At 38.1% G+C, this 26,761-nt stretch overlaps 2 protein-coding genes and 1 pseudogene across 7 annotated transcripts in view; 1 reads left to right on the top strand and 2 right to left on the bottom strand.

Moving 5' to 3' along the window:
• LOC149841559 (uncharacterized) overlaps positions 1-17,735 on the bottom strand; it is an 81,842-nt gene extending 64,107 nt beyond the window's left edge. The window contains exon 1 of the mRNA XM_089998538.1: positions 17,646-17,735. The gene's annotated coding sequence lies outside the window, so the exon portion shown is untranslated. The remainder of the gene's footprint in view (positions 1-17,645) is intronic.
• LOC149841560 (oil body-associated protein 1A pseudogene) lies at positions 13,655-14,038 on the top strand (annotated as a pseudogene).
• Positions 17,736-19,940: 2,205 nt separating the features above from the next.
• Positions 19,941-26,761, bottom strand: part of LOC149841558 (MIP18 family protein (DUF59)) — a 101,548-nt gene continuing 94,727 nt past the window's right edge. The window contains exons 5-7 of one of the 6 annotated variants that reach the window (XR_016430721.1): positions 21,956-22,056; positions 21,115-21,185; positions 20,205-20,267 (exon numbers count right to left, since the gene is read on the bottom strand). Coding sequence is in view for 3 of the 6 variants with exons in the window: in XM_089998531.1 (XP_089854657.1) it covers positions 20,087-20,109 (23 nt within the window). In the remaining 3 variants the exon portion in view is untranslated. The other 5 variants (XR_016430720.1, XR_016430719.1, XM_089998531.1 and 2 more) reach the window with 5 other exon arrangements.

Raw genomic sequence — 26,761 nt, 5'->3', positions numbered from 1 at the left:
TAGGAGAAAGATTGATATTTTATGTCTACAAGAGACCAAATTGGTAGGTGAGAAAGCAAAAGTGATAGAACCTTAGGGATATAAGATTTGGTATACAGAAATAAATAGGAATAGGAATGGAGTAGAGATTGTTATGAGTCGTGAGTTTATAGATAATATAGTTGAGGTCCATAGGAAGGGTGATAGGATTTTACTTATTAAATTAGTATTATGTACGGATATTATTAATATTATTATTATTTATGCACCTCAAGTAGGTTTAGATGATTTCATTAAGCGTCAATTTTTGGAAGATTTAGATGGAGTAGTACAAGGGATATCTTATGGGGAAAAGCTTTTCATCGGCGGTGACCTTAATGGACATGTAGGCATTAGTAGGGATGGATTTGAGAGTATCCATTGAGGCTTTGGTATATGAGAAAGAAACAAAAGTAGAGAAAGGATTTTAGATTTTGGTTTGTCCTATGATATGATCTTAGCAAACACTTGGTTTAGGAAGAGGGAGTCTCACCTACTAACATTTAAAAGTGGGGTTAATATGAGTCGGATAGATTTTTTCCTACTTAGAAAGAGAGATAGGGGTTGTTGCATCGATTGTAAGGTTATACCGGGAGAAAGTGTAGCTACACAACATAGAGTCTTAATTTTAGATCTTAGAATTAAACAATGCTGCAAAAGGGATAGATATAAGATAGATCCTAGAATTAAGTTGTGGGCACTGAAAGGAGCTAAATAAAAAATGTTTGTAGAGCAGGTAGTTAAGGAAGTTGATTGGTGTCTCGAGGAGGATTCAGAATCCATGTGGAATAAGATAGCAGGTGGCATGAAAAAGGTGGCTAAGGAGGTATTGGGTGAGTCTAAAGGCAGTGCATCGCTAGGTAAGAATACATCATGGTGGAACGAGAATGTCAAATTAGCTATTAAGGTTAAAAGAGAGTGTTATAAAAACCTAAGTAAGAGTCGTGATAATGAGAATTTGAAGAAGTATATGATAGCAAAGAAGAAAACTAAAAAAGTAGTTCAAAACGCGAGGGATAAGGTATATAAGGTGGTTTATGAAAAGTTGGATACCAAAGAGGGCGACTGTGATCATCGCAAAAAATTTTCTCTTTTGTGGTTTCTCTCTCTTCCTTCTCTTTTTCCTTTCTGACCTCTATTTCCTCTTTTTTGAAGGGAGAAAATAAAAGGACAGAAAAAGAAGAGAGAAGAGAAAAGAAAAGAAGAGAGAAGAGGAACTCTTTTGCGGGGTCTCACTTGACCTTGATTTGAAAAATATTTAGGAAATTACTCGCCTCCGTTTTGAGATATATTGCGGGAAAATGGAGAGACGGGATCCGCTCGTCGGTACGAGGTTCGACCGTTCCTGGCGCCTTTACCAGAGGTAATCGAACCAAGGATCAAATCTATGCATTTTTTTGCCTAAATATTATCTAAGGATTTATCCTAAGTCTAAATGCACAGAGAATCATGCTTGTGCAAATGCAAAGATGTATGCTCTTTTCAAAAATGGTTTTTTGGAAATCTCCAAGTGTTCTGAGATGGACTTGATAATTGAGTGAAGAAATGGTTGAATCTAATTTAGAACTTGAGATAGATCAGAGATTTGAAGTTCTAAGTCTTTGCAATAACCAGAGTTGGGAAGAATAAATCTTGATTTTGAGAAAGAATGATTTAAAGCTGAGATAAAAGGGAAAAGAAAAAAAAATCAAAGTCAAAAAATGGACTTTGAACTTAGATTTAGGAGAAGAGATAAAATTTGAAATGGAATTGAATTTAAAATTTGAAATCAGGGTGGAATTTGAATCCAAATGGTATTTAAAAATAGAAATGGATTTAGGAAGTTTAGATGAGATCTGAAAAATGGAATTTGGATTTGAAATCTAGAATTGGGGATGGAATTGGATTCTGGATCCTAAATTGAATTGGATCCGAGATCTGGAATCTAAGATGGAATTGGATTCTGAATCCCTAAATGGATTTTGGATTTTAAAAATGGATTTAGGATCTAAAATCTGAGATCCAAAGTGAAAGTTGAATTCTGGATCCTAAAAATGGAATTAGATCTGAAGTCTGAGATCTAAGATAGAGTTTGACTCTGGACCCTAAGATGGATTTTGGATCTGAAGCCTGAGATCCAAAGTGGAAGTTGAATTTTGGGTCCTAAATGAAATTGGATCTGAAGTCTGAGATTCAGAAGTGGAGATGGATACTGAATCCTAAATGAAAATTGGGTCTGAAGTCTGATATCCAAAAGTGGAGATGGATTCTGAATCCTAAATAGAATTGGGTTCAAGGTATGGAATTCGAGATGTAATTTGGATCTGGAGTCTGAGATCCAAAAGTGGAGATTGTATTTTAGAAGTCTGGATCCAAGTTAATCTAACTTTGGATTTGGGATCCTAAAATGAAATTGGATCTGAAGTCTGAGATCCGAAATGAAATTTGGTTCTAGATCTAGAATTGGATTTTTGGACTTTTAAATTTAGAAGATGAATCAAGAATTTTAAAGTTTTAAATTGAGCTTTTTGAAATTTGGGATGTTAATTTGAATCAGAAACCTGAAAATGAATCAAGAATTCCGAAATTTGAATTTGGAAAATGTAATTTAGAAATTGAATCTTGAATATACAAATGAATTTCAAAGTCAAATTGGACTTTGAATTTGAAGTTTTGAATTTTAGAATCAGAAGATGAATCAGAGATCTCAAAGTTAATTTGAACTTTGAAATTGAATTTGGAAAAATTGAGTTTTGAAATCTCAAAGTCAAATTGGACTTTGAAATCGAAAATTAAATCTTTTAAATAAGATAGAAGAATGAATTTAAAATAGAAATTAAAGAAAGATATTTGAGATCACTTGGATTTTTTAAAGAAATTTTGAAAATATGATGCAATCCTATCCTAAATGATGAATGAATTTAAAGAATTTAAATTTGGATTTTGAAAAACGCATATCTCATTCTTTAAATGAATGTAAATAAGATTAATGATATAATACACTCCTGACTATGGTCATTGAATGTATTATATGATAATCACATTTAAATTCAACTGAAGAAAGAAATACATTTTGGTGCTTTTATAGAGTTTAAAATGAAATTAATTCTCAATATATCCTGACTATGGCCATTGATATATGTATTGAATCAATTTTAGATTAAACTCTGATAAAAGGGGAAAATATGATGAATTTTGAAAAGGATCCAGTGTTATTTTATAAAAGATAAAAATCCTAAGTTTTGTTTACATCCCGACTATGGCCATTGATGTAAATCATCAACTTAGGATCAATTACCTCTTACGAAATGGTGCACGTGCCATTCGTATTTCACCATTGTGAGATTTAGGAAAACAAAGGCAAAAAGCATGAAAACAAACAATTCATGATATTTACTATGCTCATGCATTCTATCTAAAAGCTGGAAATATGAATTCTCATTAAGACCTAACTTATTACAATATTTAAAATTGAATTTATAACTCCAAGTAATGATGTTTTCCACACATTCTCTGCAAAACACTTTGATTAGTATGAAAAGAGAAGAAAAATTGCACATATCATATAGAATTTAAAGGTAAAGTGCTAATATGCCAAGATATACGTGATGGAAAGATAATAAATGATATATACATACCTACATACATATATATATATATCACATATGATATACATGCAATATGAGAGTGATGTTGATGCCTATATGATAAGTTAAACTAATGATAAAACATATGTACCAATTAATCCCTGAACTAATGAGTATCGGCATGCAGATTGAAATGATGAGACACACCATAATGAACGCAGGAAATGACTAACAGAAGATATATATGTGCTATGTATGTATGATGCTGGAGGGAGTGAAAGCACTGTGTGTGAATGTAACAAGTGCAGCAAGGTGAAAAGGTGATATTGGGTGCCATGGTGGATCATAAGCTAGTGAGCTATTGTGGATATGAGGAGTTGCTGAGAAGATGATGTGTGCAGCATAATATAGGTGGGTGACTACCATAGATGCTGAACATGAGATGCGGAAGCAGTGAATGTGCATGGTGGAGTATTTTGTAGCCGCAACTACAATAATTGAAACTGATATACCACTTGATATTGGGTTGATGCATGGCAGTAGAACTAACAGATACAGTTGCCACTGGTACTGGCTCATCTTGATTACCATCATCAGTAGGAAATCCTTCATTCAAATCGAAATAAATCTTTGAAGCTGGATCAGCCGCTGCAACACAATCTAAACCAGTTCAATTCTCATTTATGAATTTCACATCTTAAAATTCTAAATTTCATTCAAATTTTTTGTTTCCATTTCCATTTTTGAATTGCATTTCAAATCCTGAGTTTTAATCTTCCTTTCAACTTTAAATCAAAGTTTTGAAATTCATTTTGAGATTTCAACTCAAATTTTGAGATTGATTCTGAGTTTCTAAATCGATTTTCTCTAATTCTATCTTTTCAAGACAAATTTCAAAATCGATTTAACATTTTCAAATTCAATTCAGTTTTTCAAATTCCATCCTGATTTCAAATTCCAAGTCTGAATTCAAATTCTATTTCCAAAGTTTATTTCTCTGAAATTTCAACCTCTAAATTCATTCTTTGACTTGCAAATCCAATTTCAATTTCATATTCTAATTTCAATTTCCAAATTCAAGGTTAAAATTCAATCTCAAAACCAATTCGAAATTCCAATTTAAATTTCTATTCAATTTTCATTTCAAATTCTATTTCTAATTCCAATTTCCAATTATATTCCAAAGTTCAAATCTCAATTTTAGTATCAATTCCAAATTCAACTTTTATTTCCAAGTTCCATTTCAAGAATCCATTACAAGTTCCAAATTTCATTTCTTCCTTCTTCAATTCAAATTTCAATCTATTTTCAATATTTGATTATTTCAACCTCAGAATTTCAAATTTCCTTCTTCAAATCTCAAATTCACTTCAAATTTCAAGTTTAGATTCAAAATGTAGTTTTTCAAGAGTAATTCAACTTTTGAAACTCTTCTTCAAGGACGTTTTTAAACTTATTTCAAAATCACTTGAAAAAGTTCCAAAATTTCTTAGGCATTTCTCAAAAGCATAAGTCTTTGCATCTTCATAAGCACAAGCATGATTCAATGTGCATTTTAGGATTTCAGAATAAATTTAAACAAATTTAGGCAAAACAAAAAGCATTAATTTGATTCTTGGTTCAATTACCCCTGGTAAAGACGAGAGGAACAGTTGAACCTCGTACCGATGAGCGAATCTCGTCTCTTCATCTTTTCTCGCAATATTTCAAAAATGGAGGCGAGTTAATCTTTCAAATATTTTTCAAATAAAGGTCAAGTGAGACCTTGCAAAAGAGTTTCTTTCTTTCTTTCTTTCTTTCTTTCTTTCTCTTCTTTTTTTCTTCCTTTTTCCTCTCAAAAAGTGGGAAAAGGTTAGAAAGAGAAAATAAAGGAAAGAAAGGAAAAAGAGAAAAATTTTGCAACGACCACAATAGGCAATGGAGGAGAAAGGGAAATATCGGGTGGAGCTGGCGGTTCAGAAGAAGGCAGAGGAAGTGGGTCCGGAGGAGGGAGGACAACAACTGGAGAGAAACCCTAGTCGAAAAGAGAGGGTGAGGAAGAACAAGCCTCCGGAGGGATGGGTCCAAGAGTAGATTCGTCAAAGTAAACATGACGAAAGATATAGGTGCGGTTACAGAACGGGTCGAAGCAGAGATAGCCCTTATGGCGAGAAGCATAGTCAAGAAAGATATAGGAAGCAGTCTTAGATTGAAATTTGGTGGTGAGATAGGGTGTTAAGAGTGGGTAGCAGCAAGCACCAAAAACACGGAGATGATGATAAGCAGCCGGTTTGTGAAAAAGAAGCTTGTAAGGAGATTTACGGTGAAGGACTAAAGTTGGGAGACGATTAATGATATACACTGCAGTACGAAAGGCTTCTACCCAAAAGGAATATGGAAAAGATGAAGTATGGATTAAACTAAGTCTGGTTTCAACAATATGTCGATATTTTCTCTCAATAAGACCATTCTGTTTTGGGGTGTGCGTGCACGAAAACCGATGAAGTATGCCATGGTCTCATAAAAAAATTTCAAATTCATGATCGGTAAATTCACCTTCATTATCAGATTGAAAAGTGTTCAATAACAAACTTAAAGGCTTTAAAATATTCAAAAACTCACAAGAGATAAATCCTCTGTGGTTTGTTTGGTGAATACGTTTGATTCCATTCTTTCAGTCTGAAGGTTTCTGCAATCTGAAACAGGTTCTTTCTTTGCTTCAGTTTCTGGATTTTTTTTTTACAGAATTTTGTCTTCCATTTTTCTCTCAGAAAAAGTATATACGACTTACATGTTGTCTTATTGCTACAGGTAGATCTTAAAGTGAAAATCTCTCGTGGTCCCTCTGTTCGCAAAACGTTAGTGCAAGAGGCAAAAACATTTGGTGCATTAACGGTCATAGTCAGTGTAGCCAAGAACACCACTCTTGGGTATAAGCAGATCTGGTTTTGCCTTTAACAGTCATAGTCGGTGTAGCCAAGACAGCCTTTAAAATGTTACTACTCTTGGGTATAAGCAGATCAAGTTTCGGTTGATTGCTCCTCCAACATGTCTGTAATCATACACATGATCTTGTATAGTCTTTTTATTTCTTCATTTTCTCTTCTCTTTTAGGTTTTTTGTGTTTCAAATTATGGGCCTTGGATGGGAGGTGGATAGAAGGATTGGTGCCCTTCTCCTTGACTCATAAGAACTTGACAGACATCTTTTTGTTGACTGGATGTTGGAAATGTATTGTGAGCATGTCTTCTCTTAAGAGCTCTTTGTAGATCCTATGAAAGCGGTTGTCTAGTTTCCACATGATTCTAAAATTCACATATTGCATGCTCTCTCTCTCTCTCTAAAATTGGTGAACTTTTATCACCAATTATCACCTTCAAGACAATAAGGTAAGCAAATCATGAACTTATTATGTGATGATTTTATTAAAAAAAAGATTGGAATCATGTTATTTATTTCACATCAAGAATGGGTATCTAGGAAAGTCAAAATTGTAACTAGCATACCCGAGGCTAAGCCGCAGCTATGGTTGCAAAAATCTGTATTGGATCAAGAAAGAAACAATTGTTTGCAGTCATTGCTTTTTGTCTGTTTGACATGACAAAAAGTGACCAAGTTCTTGAAAAGTAGCATAAGAAACATTGGAGTTTGCGATCTAGGTCACTTGTTCCAATGCTATATTATGGTAAATTTTATTGTATATAGATATTTTTTAAGTACGGAATGTTGGCTCATATTCAAAAAATGAGTGTAGCTAAGATGTGTATGCTTAGATGGATGTGTGAAAATACAATAAAAGATAAGATTCGGAACGAGGAGATACGTAAGAAGGTATGTGTTGCGCCCAATGAAAATAAGATGAGAGAGAATACTTTACGGTGGTTTGGACATATTCGGCGAAGGCCTAATGATGCTCCAGTTAGAAGGATGGAGAAATGAGAAAATATATTAGTTGAAAGAAGTCGAGGTAAGCCTAAGAAGACTTGAATGGAGATGATAAGAAAAAATATGAATGCTTTGAACCTCACCGAGGACATGGCATTGGATAAAAATGATCGGAGGAGAAGGATTCATGTGGAAGACCCCAAATGATTTTCTTTTTTGGTTCATATTGCCGACCCCAATTGTTTTGGGATGAAGGCGTAGTTGTTGTATAGATATTTTTTAAGTACTCAAGTTGGGGACTATCCCCCCCCCCATAGACATCTTTCGGATTTTAACATGTCCACCAGAGAACGTCCATAGGTACTCTATCGTATGCCTTCTCCAAATAAAAAAAAACATATGCAAATCTTTGTTTCTCTCTCTATATCTCTCAATAAGTTGTCTAAGAAGATGTATAGCTTCCATAGTTGATCTCCCAGGCATAAAACCAAATTGATTCTCCGATATCATGACAACCTTCCTCAACCTAGACTCAATCACCCTCTCCCAAAGTTTCATAGTATGACTCATGAGTTTTATACCACGATAGTTTGTGCAATCTTGTATATCACCCTTATTCTTATATAGAGGCACCAAAGTACTCTTCCTCCACTCATTAGGCATCTTATTTGTCCGCCAAATCTTGTTAAAAAGATTTATCAACTATTCTAAACATTTCTCTCCCAAGCATTTTCAAGCCTCGATAGGTATACCATCTGGGCCAACTGCCCTTCTTGATTTTATTTTCTTCAAAGCCTCTGCAATTTCTTTCTTTTGAATCTTGCGCATGAAGATATGATTCATCTCATAAAAAGGAATGGAGAAGTCTCCAAGATCCTGAGCATGACTTTCATTAAATAACTTATCAAAATAATCTTTCCATCTCTCCTTAATCTCCTCATCTTTGACTAAAACCCTTTGCGTTTCATCTTTGATACATCTAACCATACCCAGATCCCTCGATTTTCTATCTCTCATCTTTGCAAGCCTATAAATATCCTTCTCGCCGTCTTTGGTATCCAACTTGTCATAAACCTCCTTATATACCTTATCCCTCCTGTTTCGAACTGTTTTTTTAGCTTCCTTCTTTGCTATCATATACTTCTTCAAATTCTCATTATCACGACTCTTTCTTAGATTTCTATAACACTCTTTTAACCTTAATAGCTAATTTAACATCCTCGTTCCACCATGATGTATTCTTACCTAGCGGTGCACCGCCTTTAGACTCACCCAATACCTCCTTAGCCACCTTTCTCATGTCACCCGCTATCTTATTCCACATTTATTATGAATCCTCCTCGAGACACCAATCAACTTCTTTAACTACCTGCTCTACAAACATTCCTTATTTAACTCCTTTCAGTGCCCACAACTTAATTCTAGGATCTATCCTATGTCTATCCCTTTTGCAGCATTGTTTAATTCTAAGATCTAAAATTAAGACTCTATGTTGTGTAGCTACACTTTCTCCCGGTATAACCTTACAATCGATGCAACAACCCCTATCTCTCTTTCTAAGTAGGAAAAAATCTATCTGACTCGTATTAACCCCACTTTTAAATGTTACTAGGTGAGACTCCCTCTTTCTAAACCAAGTGTTTGCTAAGATCATATCATAGGACAAACCAAAATCTAAAATCATTTCTCCACTTTCGTTTCTTTCTCCTATACCATAGCCTCCATGGATACTCTCAAATCCATCCCTACTAATGCCTACATGTCCATTAAGGTCACCGTCGATGAAAAGTTTTTCTCCATAAGATATCCCTTGTACTACTCTATCTAAATCTTTCCAAAATTGACGCTTAATGGAATCATCTAAACCTACTTGAGGTACATAAACACTAATAATATTAATAATATTTGTACCTAATACTAATTTAATAAGTAAAATCCTATCACCCTTCCTACGGACCTCAACTACATTATCTATAAACTCACAACTCATAACAATCCCTACTCCATTCCTATTCCTATTTATTCCTGTATACCAAATCTTATATCCCCAAGGTTCTATTACTTTTGCTTTCTCACCTACCCATTTGGTCTCTTGTAGACATAAAATATCAATATTTCTCCTACACATAACATTTATTAACTCTACCAACTTACCAGTTAAAGACCCTATGTTCCAAGTGACTAACCTAATTTTATGGTCTTGGACTAACTTCTTTACCCCCACCCGTCCAACAAAGTGAGGGAACCCTTGCCTATTTGACACCACGCCTGGGCACCGGTGTAACGCATCGCTTCTAGGTGACGACCTAGCAACCCTTGCCCATTTATCACTGCCTCCGGGCCTATAGAGTACAATGTGTCGCTCAGTAGGGAACACCCCAACAAAATTCTCATATTGGTTCATATTCATAGGGTATGACTAAGTTTTTATGTTGGTTGTCACTGGCCTACCGCAACCCTCCTCCTTTATCCGGGCTTGGGACCGGCAGTGTATAACTAAACAGTTATACACAGGCAGAGTTGTCTGAAATTCTTATAACAAAAACAAGAAAACCAATAAAAAGGGAAAGAAAATAAGTTCTTTGGTTTAAATTCCATAGGTGCCCTCACAACCTCAATAGCCAAGGGACAACTAAGAACTAAAATAAAGAAATTGTCACCTTAAATAGCACAACAATCAAGGCTCAATAGTTATTGGATCAAGGCCTAGACTAGTTCAGGCTGTGAAAAATACTTATGCCAACCTAGCCTGCTCAACTCAAGCCTTTTGTCCATAAGATTGACAACAACAAACCAAAACCATGATGCCAAGAATAGGAGAAGGATATAAGAGTTCAGACCTTACTAAATGGACACAATTGATTTGGCACCCATCTCAAACCTATTGTGATTGACATTTCTATGGTAGATATCTCAAGGGGTCAGCCTATTATAAATGCATCCATTTGTTCAATATTAAGGTTGGATTTGGATCAAAGATCTAAGGATTTAAGGAATTTTTTCCTTATAGTGGGATCTCAATCCAATAATATGAGATCTGATAGAATTCGGATTGAGGTGTGCACAGTGAAAACAAAAGGAGAAGAAAAATGAGAAATAGATTAACGGCCTGCTTCAGGAGGGATCCTCAATGTGATTATCGAGAGCACTTGGTGTATCCTGCAGAGGCAGGGGCAGGAGAATTTATCCTCCCCTGGGTAGCCCTTACCCAGCCAAACCAATTTCATTGGATTCCCAAACTTGTTGAGAATCCAATAAGAAGTGAGTCCACTACTATCCTAATAGTTCTTATCTCAATGGCCCACTAATCAAGTGGGTCATTAGATTCCATGTGAGACTCATTGGTTACACTGGATTCGTACTAGGATCCAATATCTCCCACTTGGCCAAATGGGGCGAACACCTACATTGTATCATAACCAGTACATTATGTATTGCACTCATGACATTATGAGATTTTACATACGCTAGTTGGATTTCTCCTTCATGATATATCTCTATCATGAGAATATTCACAAACTACGGTGTTTTCTTATCATGTCATAAATTTTATCATAACCTCTATTTTGTGTATCAGTTTATTTCAAGTATTCACGGTTTACTGCATACTAAGTCATGTAGTCCATAGATCAAAAATGAATACATCATAATGTGGGTCTCACATAGTCATGGGGTTCTTATGGCTCTTCCATAACTATATCATAGGCATGCACATTATTAGAGTAATATGAAATTTATAAATTCATGATTTGTCAATCATAGCTAATACTCTCACCTTTCAAATTTTCACCATAGTTTCTACTCTCACTTTTCATGTACATTATAACATGTTGATCATTACCTGATCATTTTAGATCAGATATCTGAATCCAAATAGTCATAAATGTGACTGACCAACACCATTAATGCATTTCATGCATGAAAACAAAATATTTCTTCCTACATTTACAAGAATATCATAAGGAGCATTATTTATAATGATTATTTATCGTCACATAAATATCCTCACATGCATGTGTAAAATTATAATTCAGCTCCCACTTTTCAAATGCATTGCATTTAAGCAATATTTGCATTAAGCCACAACATCATGAGGTTTTACATACACTAGCTGGACTTTTTCTTCATGATATATCATCATCATGAGGATACTCACAAACTAGGTTGATTTTCCACAGTGTTGTGAGAGGCGTACGCCTCAGTACCTGAAGCGTACGCCTCAGAGGCGAGGCGCACGCTCAAGGTACTAAGGCGTGCTGTGATGCGCAAATTGCCCCTCATCAACCTCCAGAACCCCCTCCTTCATCCCCAAGTCTTCCTCCTCCACCCGATTCGTCGGTTGTGCTAACCCCAAGTGTCGGTGGATCCACCGCCACGTGTCGGCTCCTCCGCCGCTCCCTGCCTCCCCTCCCACCGCTTCACTTCCATACCAGTTGTGAGAGGCGTCAACGCCTCGCTTCGCCTCATCGCATTTAACAACCTTGATTTTCCATATGAATTTAAGCATAAATCTCTATATCCAAATCCAATTTGGATATACACCAGATCCATATCCAATGAGAGTTATCTCATTACCATTTGGATATGCCAAATATGATAAGTCAATTATAAAGCTTTAATTGAACTACAAGTTTGCACATTTAAGTTCAAATCATTTACCAAATCCACTAATATATATACCCAAATTTATTGGATTTGTAGGAGTCCATATCCAAAACCGACTTGAGATGTTATCTATCAAGTCCAACACGATCCATATTAAAATAGATCTCCATACAAGCTTAAATAAAACCAAGGATCTCATAGGATTTGACCATAATCCAAATCCATATCTGAAACCATATATTTCAAGTACAAATTGATTCATATTACACATCCAGCATTCTACTTATCTGGGTCTAACCGTGTCAAACCCGAATCCATACAAAACATATATCATTATTAGATCCAAATATCTGGCCTGATACTATCCAGATTCAACATAAAACTTGGATCAAATCTAAATCCATAAAATATATATGACAATATATATATGTATATATATATATATAGATTTGTCTCTAGATCAATTCTGAATCCGTACTCCATATCTGGGCATAACACTTACCCAGATCCAATCATAAATCTTGAATCAAGTCTAGATTCGTATTCCATATATGGTAATTATACATATCCTGATCCATCACAAACTTGCAACAAATCTATACCCCTATCCAATTCAACCAGACCCACTATAATTTATTGGATCAAACTAGATTTATTTTACCTTATAAGATCCAAGCATTTGATCCAATCTTGACCCAAACATTATATTTAATAGATCTTACAATTAAACTTGATCTATATAAAAAATTGGATCAATACAAACCATACTGGATCCATATATGAACATAATATTAATGCATATATAAAAACATATGCAGACACAATATTTCAGGATCCAAAAAATATCAGGGTAGAGATATAAAGCAATTCATAACGGGGTCCAAAAGGTTTTACCGGATCCAACCAAGTTTTTAAGAAGCTACATGAACAACTTGACCCAATTCATATCTAAACCTGTCTGGATAACGCTTTGGGAGGTATTCCGCAAGCCAAAAGCACTTTTATGCAAAATCAGAAAAGTCAGAAATAGTTCTAGGTAAATTCAACAATTTAGAACACTAAAACATGATTTTTAGAATTTTCTGAGTTAAACATAAAATTGTAGGTGTTTTTCTGTAATTTCAGAAAAGTTCAAACTATAACCCTATCTCTGATATTTTTCAGAGAACAGGCTTGTTTCTGGAATTTTCCAGAAACAGAAGCCCGAAAACATAATATTAAATAAATTAGGGACTGAATATGAAAAAAAATAAAAAAATGGTTCTCAATTTTTTGAGAAACCCTAACTCTTTGTTTCGTTTTCTCCTTTTTTATTTTTCTTTCATCTTTTTCGCAGGTTCCACCGCAGCCACCACCCGATGAAATGGGGTGTCACCTTACCTCCCGACGATCAGTTGGCCGAAGTTCCACACTGTTGTTGCCACTGCCACCGACGATGACCTCTGGTCGGTGATCTCCTCGACGACGGCCTAAATGTGCTAGAGGTAGGGGCGGAGCACCCCAGTCTTGTCCTTCCTTCAAGCCTCCATCGAACCCCGACGTCATCGTTGCTCAATAACTCGTCTATCTGAGTGGCAACGTCGATGCTATTGCTCTGATGCATGCTCTTCGAAAATGTCGATTCACGTCGATTTCCTCCATCTATGCTCGAACCAAGCCCGTTGTTGTGCCATGACCTCGAGAAGGTGTGCAAGACCTTCCACTTCTGGCAGGTGGACAAGGGCAATGACCTGCCGATCGGCCTCCCTGATCTCATAGCCGCCCTCACCGCCAATGGTCAGATCGATGAAGCCCTCTCTCGAGATGTTAAGAAGAGAATGGGGGTGTCATTAAAAAATGAGAGGAAGAACCGAGAATACTTGCGATGGCCGGAGCATGGCATACACCCTCTCGCAGACTACGGGAAGACTTATAAAGAAATCAAGCTCTCCTTGGTGTCGGCTACAACAGAATCAGAAGTCGAGGGCGCTGGCAGCTGCCTATAGCATTTTTTCCCAATTCAAAGGGGGCAGGCGGGGTCAAAAATGTTGAAGAGATTGACTCGGGTGTGGTGGTTCCGGTGAAACCAGAGGAGGAAGAGAGGGTTTGTGTGGCTCCCATGAACCACAAGAGGCAAGAGAGGGAGAGTTCAGGTGGTGATCAAGATGATGGCGACAATGATGAGGTCGGAATCCTCAAGGCATCAGGAGAGGAGTTTCCGAAGATGGTGGCGAGGTAGGAGGTGAAGGTGTCACCGATGATCGGCATTTCAACAGCGAACTCGGTGAAGCAGAAGGTGGAGAGGAGTGCGCAGAGGCCGACGATGGCATAGGAGAGGACAACGATCGGCCCGGCCTTATGGGCAGCGACCAGTGTTATTAAAAACGCACCTCAAGGCGCAAAAAGTGTGCCTCGCCTCAAGGTGAGGGCCTTTGTGCCTTGAGGCGCAACATAAAAGCGTAAATACCCTAAGGCGTACACCTCATACGCCTTGAGGCGTACGCCTCAGGGCGAGGCGCGCCTCAAAGTGAGGCGTAGACGCCTCAAATTTTTGGTCAAATGGGGGTCAAAGCACCCATTTGACTGAAAATTAGGGTTAATATATCGAGGGCCCTCATTCTCTGCTCGTTTCTCTGTGAGGCAAACAGTCTGTGTAAGCTCACCCAACAGGGGGCATTTAGCCAATCCCTTTCGCCTGGCTTGTGGCAGCAGCAATAGGGTTGTTGCAGTTGTTGTCAGCGGCAAAAAAAAAGAAAAGTAGAAGAAGAAGAAGATGATGATGATGAAGAAGAAGGGGAGGAGGGCACTCACCTGTGCAGTGAGCGACGACGACGACTTTCTTGGTGGTGGTAGTGGAGTAGGCAGAGCAGAGAGAGGGATCTGAGAGTGAGTGTGGGGGTAAACATAGAGAGGAGTGAACAAGAGAGAGGATTGGGTTGGGCCCATTTGTTTTAAGAGGGTCGGTTAGAGTGTTTGGATCTGGGTTGAATTTAAGTGGGTCGAACCTTGATCCAAACCATCTTAAGAGAGGGGAAATCGGTTAATGAGGTCGGATTGGGTTGGGCCCATTTGGACCCAACTCAATCGGTTAATGCAATTGTGTTGTTATTTCAGATTGGATTGGTCATGTTGGATCCAAGATCCAGCAAAATTCTAAATACAACGGACCCAACCAAAAATGAGTCTCACATTGAATAGCTTTGGGTTTGGGTCCAAACGGACCCAGCCAAATTCTAAATACAACACAATTGCATTGAATTGGAATTGGATCCAATCCAATCTCAATCCAATGCAATATAACGTAGAGATAGATTTTTAAAATGGATTTGGATTTGTATCCAAATCCAAAACCACACCTACACTATATATATCATCTACAGTTAGGTATTTGCATGTCTTGACAATGAGTCCATATCCAATTCTAGACCCATAGTTCTTATCAATATGGACCTAGCTTGGATCCAACCTGTTTTAGAGATTGGATCTATCAAATGGATATGGTTTTATGACATTAAAGGTTTTTTGAGCGGTTCGGGTATCTTAAGAGATCTGACTGTATATATTCTTCTAAACCCGGATAGGGTTCATTGACAGGATCCAAGTCCTTGTTATGATGTTTCACAATTTTGGACCGATTACTGGATCCCAACACATTTTAAAAAAAATTATTCATAATTTTAGATATTTTTTAGTCTTTTTTAAGTTTAATTTTTTTTTTGAGGCTTACGCTTCACGCCTCGAGGCTTACGCCTCGCCTCAGATTTTGGTGGAACGCCTCGCTACGTCTCAACGCTTTTCACAACACTGGCAGCGACGAAGCCCACGATGAAGAAGACGCCCACCATCCCTCCCAGGCCTAGCCCCACGAGGTTGTGCCACCGGAGCTTCCCCTGCATGTCAAACCCGGATGATGCTCATCTCCTCCAGCGTTGCTGACCTAGCCTCGACCAGCCGGGAAAACCTCGTTGGCATCTCCAGCAAGGCGGAGCCGTACGCCCGAAGGCTCGAGAAGGAGCCATCGCTCGTTGTATCGACCGTCTGCGCCATCTGTGATCTCGTCGAATCCTCATCACGAACCATTATGCCTCGTCGACAGCTTCATCACCCTGACGCTACGACAAAGGATTCCCACCCGGGAGAGAAGGCGAAGCGCCGTGACCCACGCAATTTTTCTTTACTCTGGCACTGCTTGCCCAGACTTCCGCAAAGGGAAACTGCAAGTGCAGCGATGCCTGCGAGTTCGCCCACGGTGTCTTCGAGTGCTGGCTCCACCCGATGTGCTACCGCATACAACCCTGTAAGGATGACACATGTTGTCATCGTAGGGGCTGCTTCTTCGCTCACACCCTTGAGCAGCTCTACGTCCTCCCGCAGTCTCAGGCTGGCCAAACCCATCCACAGTCATCCCCTCGTCTAGCCGTAAGACCCATTCGATAGAGAAGAAACCTTCAAATGTCGGGACCACGCACACCAAAAAAACGTAGCTCTGATACCACTCATAAAATTTTGATCGAGGTGGAAACAGTGAAAACAAGAGGAGAAGAGAAATGAAGAATAGATTAACGGTCTGCTTCAGGAGAGATCCTCGATGTGATTATCGAGAGTTCTTGGTGTATCCTGCAGAAGCAGGGGCTTGAGAATTTATCCTCCCCTAAGTAGTCATTACCCTGCTAAACCAACTTCATTGGATTTCCAAACTTGAAGGTGGTTCTTATCTTAATGGCCCACTATTCAAGTGGGTCATTGGATTCCATGTAAGGCTCATTGGCCACACTGGAACCGTACCAGGATCCAACAAGATCCACAAGGAGGTCAGATCAAGATCAAGGTATAGTCCCATGCCTTGATCGGCCCGTCCATGTATCTCTAAGATCCACAACATTCAAAGCCATAGTGGCATTAATGAGATTTTTAACTGTATAAATTACTCAAATTTAGTTTTTCTTCATTTTTTCTATCAACTTTTGCAACTTTGTTCTTAACCCATGTCCAAAGACACGAGCATGAAGCATGATTCCATACAAGTAGTAGATGTGAATTCACAAAGTTTTTGAAAAACATGACACAATGAGACGGATTTTTATTTGAATAATTGATTAAAAATATTTTTTGATTTTATACAGATGAATGTATTTATTATTAAAAAATAATTAATGGAAGGAACAGTCTATAGAAGAAACACCATAGCTAAAAGCAAGAGGCAAATTAAAGAAACTCATAATATAACCTCCACAGGATCAAAACCTTAGAATAGCTCAAGCAAGTCAAACTAAAAGCAAATAGAATGAGTACTTCCTAGATCTAGCTAACACAGTTTCAGCATAAAAGAATACAAACAGAAACTCATGAAACAGCAACAAAATTGCTAAAACAAACATAAAGCTAAGCAGGATGAACAAGAAACCTTTTGACACTCCTAAGTGATATTGAGTCCCTGACCTGTAGAAGGCCCCTAAACCATATCAGTTTGCAGGCAGTGAGTCTCAAGAATACATTGCAAGCCCAACAACAATAAAAGCCATAAAGAAATCCTCAAATAAGAAAGAAAAACAATCGTAAAGGGAAATGGCTTGAAACCCTCAAATAAGAAAAGAAAAAAAATGAAACACTCACAAAAGAGGGAGGAGCAAGGGAGCCGCTGTGGGACAGGAAGGGTGGTCTCCGACGCCAGTAGGGGTAGCTCGAACGGCAGTCGTGGGTGCAGCGTAGCAGCGCGTGAGAGAGATCAGGCGAGAGAGAGGGAAGGGGAGAGAGGGCTTAGCGACGAGAGAGAGAGGGCTCAGGCGAGAGAGGGATCAGCGACGGAAGAGAGGGCTCAGGCGAGAGACGGCTCAACGACGGGAGAGGGGAGAGCGAGAGGGAGAGGAGAAAGAAAGGGAGAAGGACCCTTTTTAATTTTATTTAAATACTTAATGCCGTGGCCGTTGGATCTAAATAAGATGCAACGGCAAGGTTATTGAATAGTGGTTGATATTTGGAGCGTCGAAAAATTACAAAGATTTTGGACCGTTGATTTTTTTTAACCTTATAAAAACTCACATATGTCAGAATTGAACACTTCAGCAGATATCCCTATAAAATCAAGTAAATAGATAGAATTTAAAAATAAAATAAAAATCCTGAAAAACTCATTTAGCACCTGCATATATATATAAAACTGAACATATTAAGCTCCATTTCTAGTATATATATAACTTAACATATTAGATGGGTTTAGCATGACAGATTTAGTGAGAATCTACTCTTGGATCATGTTTTTCGATGAAAATACATGTTTTTATGAGCCAACCTTTGTAGCTATTGATTTTGGATCACAGAAAAAAACTGTATACCAATCAGATTCCCACGATCCAAACATCGGTTTCCACTAAACAAAATCTATAGATCACATCTACGGTTTTAGACCTGCGAAAAAATACTTAAAACTACATTTTTTTAAGAGAGCCTAATGAGACCTAATGCAAAAGGGGGCCTAAGGAACACATTACTCATATATATATATATATATATATATATATCACAAATACATAATATGACGATTAGACTCACAACTTAAACAATTTTTTTAGAAAATAGGGCTGACAAATTTTTTAAGTTTTAATAAATAAAAACTAATTTTTTAATATTTTAATGTTAAAAAATATATGTTTTATTTGAAATAAAACTTTAAAATATCAAAACATTAGTCGTTCCATGACCACGTGTCTGCTCGTGTCACATGGCATTTCTCTGTGAAAGGGACTACCAGAGTGACAAGGGGCTTTAGGGGTATTTTTCACAAATCTTATCTCGCAGATGTGTTCGACATAGTCAGTTGGATGGAAAACGATAATGTTTTTTTAAATATAATTTTTAAGCTTAAATATTTATGAAGATTTTACACCACCGATTTTTATAGAAACCTACCCACATGTTGAAACCTAAAAATACAAGAGTTAATTCTTATAAAACCAAGCATGTAAAACACCTCTAAGAAGTCAGATTTGAGATGACATAAAAAAATAAAAAATAAAACCTTCCAAATCGGTGCAACATAGGCAACTAACCTACTCATCTATTCATGGGAGAGACACATTATTATTCAAAAAATCAGCGAATCAAATCTCATAGCATCGTGTCCACATTCATACCAATGTCGGTGAAACATAGCTTTTCACTCGTCCAGAACGCAACTGAATCAAATTTTAAACTTGTATACAAAAATCCAAATCCAAAAATAACATGTCAGATTGAGATAAGATAACTCACTATGCCCAATTCATTTGCACTCCCCTCAGGAACAAGCTGTCGTAAAGACAAACGGTGGCATCAGCAAGTGCCAATGGATGAACTTCCTCGCCCTCTCAATGTTGGGTTCCCATCCCAGTGTCTATCTGTCAAGCGAGATACATTAATTGGCCGGAAGCAGGTTGGAAGAACTGGGCGCTTACAAACTAGATGCTTACTCAAATCCAACCCCGTCAATTCTTTGTATCCGTATTTTATATCCCAACTAGTTGCAAGGATATGGCGAATACATGTTTTACAGTCAACCATCATAAGACGGTTCCAATCCATTTTGGCTCTGACAAATAGAAAGCTAATTTTTCCCCCAACAACATTTCTGTAAAATGATCCAACGTTTATCAAGCATGTGAGAGAGACGGCATTCACAAGAACAATCACGTTATCTGCAGCCAAGACCTCAGAGGAAGCATGACTAAAATGATTAGTAACAGCCAAGACCTCAGAGTAAGCAAAACCGAGCGATTTGTGGGCACTTAGCCCCAAATGCCAACCAACGGCATTTGAATCCGACGCAAACCGTAAATCCAATGCATTCTTGCAATTTTTGGACTCATATTAAAAGGAAATAAAAAAAAAGACGACGAAAGGGAGCCTTTATTCCGACATAGAAGGAAAATAGAGTTTTTGTCAGTTAGCTGGTACATTATACAAATAAATGTCCGACAAAGTCCCATTACCAGACTTCAAGAAAAGGTAATTGCAAGAAGAAACTACTGATGAGAGAGCAACAATTTACTCGATTTCACTATAATGCCCATCTGGCTATGTTAAACACCCTGAGAGAACAGACCTACAAAACAAAATCAATCCTCTTGGATTTAGTTTGTTGTTGTTATTTCCCGACGCCACGTAACAATAATCCGAAACTCCAATGAAAAGCTAAAATAAACAGATCAATGGACCACGTGCGTAAATCATATCAGCCTTCTCACCGTGGCAAAGCAAGGCCTATATCAAGCATGACATGAAATTAATGGAATCAATGAATAATAACATCAATTTTCTTGTAAACCAATATTAAGATAAACTACAGACAAATTCTACAGAAGCAAACATCAAGGTCATCTAGCATAGCAAACCAATGGAAAACACAACTAAACTAATTTACACGACCCTATAGTTGACAAAATTGGAGAAATTGGATTGTGCATAACTAAACTAATTTGAAGAACAATATATTATGCAAAGTTCCACTCCATTTCAAACCAACAAAACATTGCTTCATGTGTTGCGCACCAGAAATTCTTTCAAGTAAAATCAAGCACTTGAATAGTGTGAAAAAGATAATTCCAGCAAAATATATTGATGATAAATGGCACATGAGACATAGCATAAACACCAAGTAGAATGGCTATGTGCTAGACGCACAACTAGATGATGATTAGTCCTCCGGTAACTGTATACATCTATACCTACAGTAAGGTTGAACTCAGAATGATGGCAAACACGGAGATGACAGAAGGTGACCAGAAATTAGAACCACCACCCTTCAGATTGGACCAAGTCAAATTAATCAGATAAAATTAATTTGAATCACGTCCTTTCTGTCTCCCTTTTTTGTGTCCAACGATGAATAACAAATCAACTAAATTAAGGGGCATTTGCTAAATGTGGCAATACAAGGCATTACACATAGCAAAAGATCACCAGACGCCACCTACTGCACTTCAAAATCAATCTATAAAGAGCAAGGGTTTTTAACAGCCATGCTACACAATTTTGTGTTCAAAATCAATCAACAGCATTGGCAATGAAGCCATCTTCTCAAAACCAGAATGTGCAATGAGAATCTGACCTTCATCCAGACTTCTAACATTAACAGTTGTGGCAACCATTCTCCCAAACGTTATCTACTAGGTTCATGATCTGATCCATAAGGAAAAGAGGGATTTAGCATAATCTCAACTAAGTCAACAGGAAAAGACATCAGCGGCCAAGATGGTGCATCACAAAACATATATATATCAAATGCATGGAGACAAATTTTCAAAAAAATTGTTATTATATTGTATGCCTGGCAGAAATGAGCTGCATAATGCATCTGCCAATATTAACAATTGTAAGCAGCCACAACTTTACAAGAGAGGAGAGTGGAGAGGGGAGTGGTTTACAGTTTCAGAAATGCACACAGGCTAAAGAACAACCACCAAAAGTGTACATTTTCCAGCAACTATTAAATTAACACACTGAACCAGCACCTTTAGATTAACATACACGAGAACTATAGGGCAAGCTTTAGTCCATTTCAAAGAGAAACCTACATTTTAATACATTCCAGAGGTTAGAGTAACGAAACCACAAAACCTAAACAAGAATATCTTTTCCTTCCATCTACAATTTCATTTAGTAGATGTAGTGGTCCATCACATGACCACATAACTTGCTCCCTTGGGAAAATCGTTTGAGAATAGCTGGCTTCAAAGGAATAGATTCCCCAACATACACACAAAGTGAACTACAAGTACATAAACACCAAACACAACAGGAATGTGACCACTGTTTAAATCATTGTCTGATAAAAGGGAAAAAAACCAAGAATTGTCTAGCTACAATATCACTGACAAACGAGTCATCTGAGAGTTTGTATGATGTACAGATTATAAAATGTCTACAGTTGCTTTAACACAGCAAATCACCTAAGCTCAAGTGCTTCCCACTTGCATCAATAACAAGAAATTTATTGGATCCACTGCCCCATATAGAGCCAGCTTGCATTGTCACAATGGCAGACACAGTCCTAGATCATGGACAAACAATGGAAACAAGAATGTCAGATGTGTAGCCAAGAAGAGGTAACAAAAGATAAATGCAAAATTCCATTACTCACGACTAGTGGAAATCCCAATAATAGGAGAGATAGCATGTGATGAAATCGATACAGAGAGGAACTGGGGTATAAGGTTCAAAATTTAACTCTTCTCATGTGAGACCAATTCAGAGAGAGAGAGAGAGAGCACAAGTGGGAGAGGCCTAAGCAAACAATAGAAAGTAGGCCATCTTGAGCATAATACTGAAAACTAATGAAACAAGCTAAAATGGAATAGGAGCATTGCATGACACAAATGTTAACTGCTACAAGAAGTTCCAATGACATTCATTCCATTAGTAAACCAAAATTATATAGGAAAAGAACATGAAGAAGAAACCAAAGAACCTTCTTCAGTAATTTAGGTGCTTCATTTCAAATCAACCACAGATTGACATCAAAGTGTCGTTTTACAAATAAGAAAACTTACACAAAGGAGAAAATAGATCTATGGAGTGCAATTTATTTTTTCCTCTCCAAATGATTCTGGTATAAAGGGCGCATAATGCTTTTCAATGAAACAAGTTGCATCTTTAGAGGTATATCATATACAATCACAGTGTCGACATAACAATCAATTTATACGACTGATAACAGAGAAAAGGTGCATGTAACCATCTCTGATAAGCATTCACCTAAAAGATCTTCAACCTTACTGATAAACAAGAATAAAGGCATGAGATAAGCCATCTTAACCCAAGGGACAGTACCAACTCGATCTCACTTTCAAGCTCGGTAACAGCAGAAGTAAACCAATCAAACGTTCTGATTTTTTAACATTTTCTGCTTAACATATCTTAATAGCGACTCTCATAGCTCACTTTAAGCCCTCTTCTAGAAGCTATCGCCTCTCCAGATAGCCTAATAGAGATTTTGTTCAACACAAGCTGAAGGGGATAAGAAAACAGGATGAAAAAGTAGCTAAAAAAACAGAAAGCACTTTGAGAAAGTCTACGAAACCAGCATCGTTATGATGGCTGAACCTATAGTCAAGAGTATAAAGGTGAAGAAGAAAAAGAGATTGGTAATCTGAAACAGATGAAATAGGGATGACAACAAACAAAGTTGAAACTTTCAAGTTAACATGGCAAGAGAATTTAAGCCATTCACTGTGGGATCATTGCAGCAATGACGATCCTAATTCCACAACTGAAAATTACTCGTCCAAATGCATGATAGAGCATGGTAGAACAAAATAAAGAAACAAAAAACTGAACCAACCACAGAAACAACAAAGATAAGGATGACCCAGTTAAACCTGAATGCAATTGCCCAGAAAGCACCATATAGAGTAGAAGGCATTTTGCTTCCTTCGGAAACTTATGCAAAATAAACTGTGAACAAAGAGCGACTAGGATTTTGCACGCATTTATTAACTATTCTGCTGCATGCGATAATCTCTAGAAAAATACATCAGGGTGTCCGAATCCTAGAGATGATCACTTATGTTTCTGCAGATTGTCCAGTTACCGCGCTATATTTGGGATAGGAAAATGCCTCCGTATGACCATTGCAACTATGAAATTATTACGTAGCATATCGGGTTACAAACTGCAGAGTGCTCGCATGATGGAGTTCAAGGGAAAAAACATTGGGTTAATGGATAAAAGTAGGGAGATATGACCATGACTACCTACTAATCGTGCTCGTCGTTTTGGCACACCCGTTTTTTGGACAGGTCTTCTTCTTATCTGCTAAGCTAAAATAAGTCCAAACTTTCAGAAATGTCCAGCCGTGTCAGAAAGTCTTAGTATAGAAGAAAAAAACTTTAGATTGTCACCACCGATGCATGCAAATCATCACCACTAACACCATCATCATCGCGTGTCTATGTATGGGATTGGTGGTGGTGGTGTGTGTGTGTGTGTGTGTGTGTGTGTGTGTGGGGGGGGGGGGGGGGGGGGGGGGGGGGGGAATGAAGTACCTTGGGTGAGCCAGCCCCATAGGCTGGAGTTGATGGAAATGTTGGACTTGAGGCGAGCGGATGCAATGGCACTGTGAAGAGGCATGAGAGACTCGGTGCATACCGATGCCGGAGCACACCTACTACAGCACCAACAAGCACGACGTTCGTTCATCGACAACGCGGAGAATAATAATGTCATCCCTTGTTTCATCATAAGCAAAAGACGCAAAAAAAAGCAAAAAAAAAAAAAGAGAAAAGAGAGGGGGGCTGCCGTCGTCGACCTGGCAAGTCGTCTTGTGGCGGGAGCCGACGGAAGAGGAGGACGGGGGACAGACACGGATGAGGGCCTTGGGCCAGAGGCCGCTCGAAAAACGAACCTCGTACCCCTCGTTGCAGCAGACCGGCAAAACGAAGCCATTGCCCTTGCAGCAGGGGGCGGAGAGAGAGGGAGAGTAGCAGGAATAAAAGGGCGGCCACTCGAAAATAAAAGGGAGGGGAGCGGTGTAGGGTTTTTCTTGCCCCTCCGGCCGGATCCGGACCTCTCCACTTTGTTTCTCCTCGTCCTATCCCACGATTGCTTGGGTCCGTATTCAGATCCAAACACCAACATTTTATAAATCGAGTCGGCTCGGTTCAGCCAATTTTTCTGATCCGACCCCGTTTAAAGAAATAAGTTCAACAGGGAAACAATCAATGGTTTAGGGTTGAATCTTGAGAACAAGTAGGTATTGTTTATCTTTGATAGTGCTACTACTATTAAAAAAAACGACTTAAACGCATTGGCCCTTGTTCCACCCTACAGATAAACGAACGGTGTAGTTTGCACCAAATGTGATTTCTCTCTTTTGTGTCAGAAACATCTGTCAACGAAGGTTTAGGGATCCAGTACACAATCGAAGATGTATCGTTGTATCGAGTAGTTAAAGGGCCCCTTTAAACGTTATAGGACTGACTACTTCAATCATAAGTGGTTTGTTGAGATCATTGGATGAGCTCACTAGCCTTCACAAGCTCACCTCAAAAAAAAGAAAAAAAAAAAGACGCTAACATTTTAGGTTTACATAGATGTTGATAAATTATTTTGAATTGGGAAGAATGGGACTTACTCAGATTTATAAAATCCTCTTTAAAATTTACAGGGGTGAGCTCTTATTTATAGAGTTCAGAACAAGACATGGATCACCGATTTTTTTTTATACAAACTTGATACCAGATGAATCTAAACTTGTCCAAGAAGAGTCCTCCTACCCTAGAAGACATACAAGGTAATTGAGATCGGATAGAGATAATGTTCGATGCAACAGACGAAGAAATGTTTGTGTCGTCCAATAGCAAACAACATTATGCTCTGTCATCCTGTAACGGATGGTGTTCCCTTCTGTCATCCAGTAATGGATGACGATTCATTTTGTTGTCCTGTAGTGGATGGCAGTTCAGTAAGTCGTAGAGTAATAGACGGTGATCCGTTTTGTCATCCCGTAGCGGACGACGGTCCATTCTATCATCCAGTAACGGATGACAGTTCAGAGAGTCGCCTCTAAATAGAGGGGTGTTTGATTTCTACTTAACACCTACAAACACTTGTCCTGAAAGATATTAGCATTTCGGTATCATGAAATTTTGGTGTTTATAGATGTTGCACTTTATCATTAATCGATGTGATTCAATTTATAACAAAGAAGTAGACACTCAATGCTTGGAACACTAGGTCATCGAGACTAAATTCAGTCTTGTTGAAGGAGGTCGGGCTAGTGTTTGAAAGAAAACTAGATTGTTGAGATCGTGATTGGTCTTACTGAACGAGGTCGGTGCCAGTATCCGAAGGGAGGAGTAGGATTGTCGAGGCTATTTTGGGTTCCCACTAGCGAGGTTGGATTAGTTTGAGGACAACTGGATTGCCAAGACCATTTGGTGGTCTAGCTAAGCGAGGTTTGTGCTAGTGTCACGAGGTGAATCAGGTTTTCGAGACTGTCTTTGGTCTCGCTCAGCAAGGTTGGGCCAGTTTGTAGATGACTCGATTGCTAAGATCATTTAATGGTCTTACCGAGAGAGGTTGGTGTCAGTGCAGGGATAACTGGATTGCCAAGATCATTTAATGGTCTTGCTGAACGAGGTTGGTGCCAATGCAGGGACAATTGGATTGCCTAGACCATTTGGTGGTCTTGCTGAACGACATCAGTGCAAGTGTCGGGACATGAACTGGGTTTTTAAGACCATCCGTGGTCTCGCAGAGCGAGGTCAGGCTAGTTTATGAAGCACTTTATTTGTAGTAGAGAGAGAAAATGTTAGGCTTCAAACAAGGGTAGCATAAGAAAATTGTAATTTCTTTTCATGCCTTTTACGCATATTTTGATTTTTGAAGTCTTTTAATGATTTTCTTTTTAAGAATTTGTGAGGTTGAGTGCCAGGAGTCCTACACCTCTTGCGGGTTCATAAATAGGGTAAAGTTGTCTCAATAAGGCCTTAGAGTGGAGATACCCTTCTTAATACAATCAATTTAGATATAAGACTTTCTACCCTAGTGAGGGGAGTCAGGCATACTTCAATCAGGTAGCACCGAAGAGAGGGCAGATTTTTTTGTGTACTTCTCAAACTCAGAATCCCTATGACTAAACTCTTTGATGCATGCAATGAACTTTTATGATATACAGTGAAACTCGTGCATTTGTAGCAGATTTGGTAGCCTATGAAAGCCATAAATGATTGATTATATAAGGACAAAGATTTTTG

The sequence above is a fragment of the Nuphar pumila genome, chromosome 3 (assembly GCF_984573655.1).
Source record: "Nuphar pumila chromosome 3, dmNupPumi1.hap1.1, whole genome shotgun sequence".
Taxonomy (NCBI): domain Eukaryota; kingdom Viridiplantae; phylum Streptophyta; class Magnoliopsida; order Nymphaeales; family Nymphaeaceae; genus Nuphar; species Nuphar pumila.
The sequence above is the reverse complement of the archived record's forward strand: the minus strand, read 5'-3'. Positions and strand labels throughout refer to the sequence as shown.